The sequence below is a fragment of the Brassica oleracea genome, chromosome C6 (genome assembly GCF_000695525.1).
Source record: "Brassica oleracea var. oleracea cultivar TO1000 chromosome C6, BOL, whole genome shotgun sequence".
NCBI classification, from domain to species: Eukaryota; Viridiplantae; Streptophyta; class Magnoliopsida; order Brassicales; family Brassicaceae; genus Brassica; species Brassica oleracea.
In genome coordinates, this window is record NC_027753.1 from 664,626 (window position 1) to 666,605 (window position 1,980).

At 44.8% G+C, this 1,980-nt stretch overlaps 1 protein-coding gene across 1 annotated transcript in view; it reads right to left on the reverse strand.

The window, feature by feature from the left end:
* Window positions 1-1,655: 1,655 nt before the first annotated feature.
* The window catches only part of LOC106297143, a 2,137-nt gene continuing 1,812 nt past the window's right edge, over window positions 1,656-1,980 (reverse strand). Inside the window, exon 4 of the mRNA XM_013733425.1 lies at window positions 1,656-1,976. Coding sequence (XP_013588879.1) covers window positions 1,656-1,976 — 321 coding nt within the window. The remainder of the gene's footprint in view (window positions 1,977-1,980) is intronic.

Below are 1,980 nucleotides of genomic sequence, written 5' to 3' on the forward strand. Positions count from 1 at the left end.
TCATTCCTTTTGCTGATGTTCCCAAGTCGCTGGCATGCATCGCATCGAGCTATGTAGGCGTGAGCATCTCTGAACATAGTTGGCCACCAGAAACCTGCTTGGAGGATTTTGGAAACCGTTTTGAATGTGGCGAAGTGCCCTGCATAGGAGGAACCATGGTAATGATGTAGAATCCATTGAATATCTGCCTCTGGAACACACCTTCTGAATATGCCATCCTTGCAATGTTTGTACAAGTACGGTTCATCCCAAACATACTTCCTCGCCTCTCTTAAGAATTTCATCTTCTCGTTTCCAGTGAACTTAAGTGGTTCCTTTTCAGCAGCTAGGAAGTTCGCAATCTCAGCAAACCAGGAGAGGTGAGAGTACTGCTTTTGGATCGCGGCTACTGATTGTTCCGGTACGCGAGAACAATCGGATGTTATGCTTAGGGGTTGTTCCGCGAAGCGCAGACCAATCGCGTTGACGTGTTCCACTCTGTGTTCTTCATCAAGAGCTGTGTGGTCCTCAATCTTCATTCTGGACAAGTGGTCTGCAACCCCATTCTCGACTCCCTTTTTGTCTTTTATCTCGAGATCAAATTCTTGGAGAAGAAGAATCCACCTCAAAAACCTCGGTTTTGCATCCTTCTTTGTGAGTAAGTACTTAAGAGCAGCATGGTCTGTGTGCACAATCACCTTTGATCCCACCAGGTAGGATCTGAACTTCTCGAATGCAAAAACAATAGCCATCGACTTTTGCCTTATCTACCTCAATGCCTTTCTCGGAGATCTTATGCCCTAGAACAATCCCATCTCTAACCATGAAGTGACACTTCTCCCAATTGAGCACCAGGTGTTTCTCCTCACACCTTTTGAGTACCCTGCACAAGTTTGACAAACAGACACTAAAGGAGCTTCCATAGAAACTGAAATCGTCCATGAAAACCTCCATAACGACTTCAATCAGGTCAGTAAAGATCGACATCATGCAGCGCTGAAATGTTGCTGGCGCATTGCACAGGACGAATGACATTCTCCTGTATGCGTACGTTCCGTATGTGCATGTGAATTTCGTCTTCTTCTGATCGTCCGGATGGATAGGGATCTGAAAGAAACCTGAATAACCATCTAAAAAGCATTAATATGGGTGGTTAGCTAATCTCTCAAGCATTTGATCAATGAAGGGAAGTGGAAAGTGATCCTTTCTAGTGGCTGCATTTAATTTTATGAAATCAATGCACATGCGATGTCCTGTCACTGTTCTAGTAGGGATCAATTCATTATTTTCATTTGTGATAACAGTGATCCCACCTTTCTTAGGTACTACATGAACAGAGCTAACCCCCTTTACTATCAGATATAGCATAGATCACACCCGCTTCAAGAAGTTTCATTATCTCTTTCTTAACAACATCTTTTAGATTCGGGTTTAACATCCTCTGATGTTTAACAGAAGTCATTGATTCATCTTCTATGTGTATTCTATGCATGCATAAATCAGGTGAGATGCCAGGTATGTCAGCTAGTGAATATCCTAATGCCTTACGATACTTCCTAAGCTCACACAAAAGCAATGCAGTTTCCACATTATTGAGTTCAGCGTTCACAATGACTGGGTAAGTGGAATTCCGACCTAAGAAAGCGTACCTGAGCCCCTTGGGAAGGGTTTTTAGCTCAACCTTGGGAGCCTTCAACTCGCTCAAAGGGATCATCAGGTAGGTTCGGCGGAACAAGCGAGTTTGGTAAAGGGGTCGCTTCAGTTGGAGTGTTCTCGTCCTTGTTGCTTTCTTCCCCCAGACTTAGACTCGCCACCATTCTTCCCATACTCCTTGCGGAGTCGAGCATCTTAGCATACCCGTCTGCGTCAATTTTCTCGACACTCCGCTCGGCCTCAGCTCTTACTAGTGCAAGCTCAAGTGGATCTTTTGCAAGAATCTCCTCGATCATCCCGTCACGAGGTTGCAGCGGATCAATCCCTTCATCCACCTCGAAGGTCTGT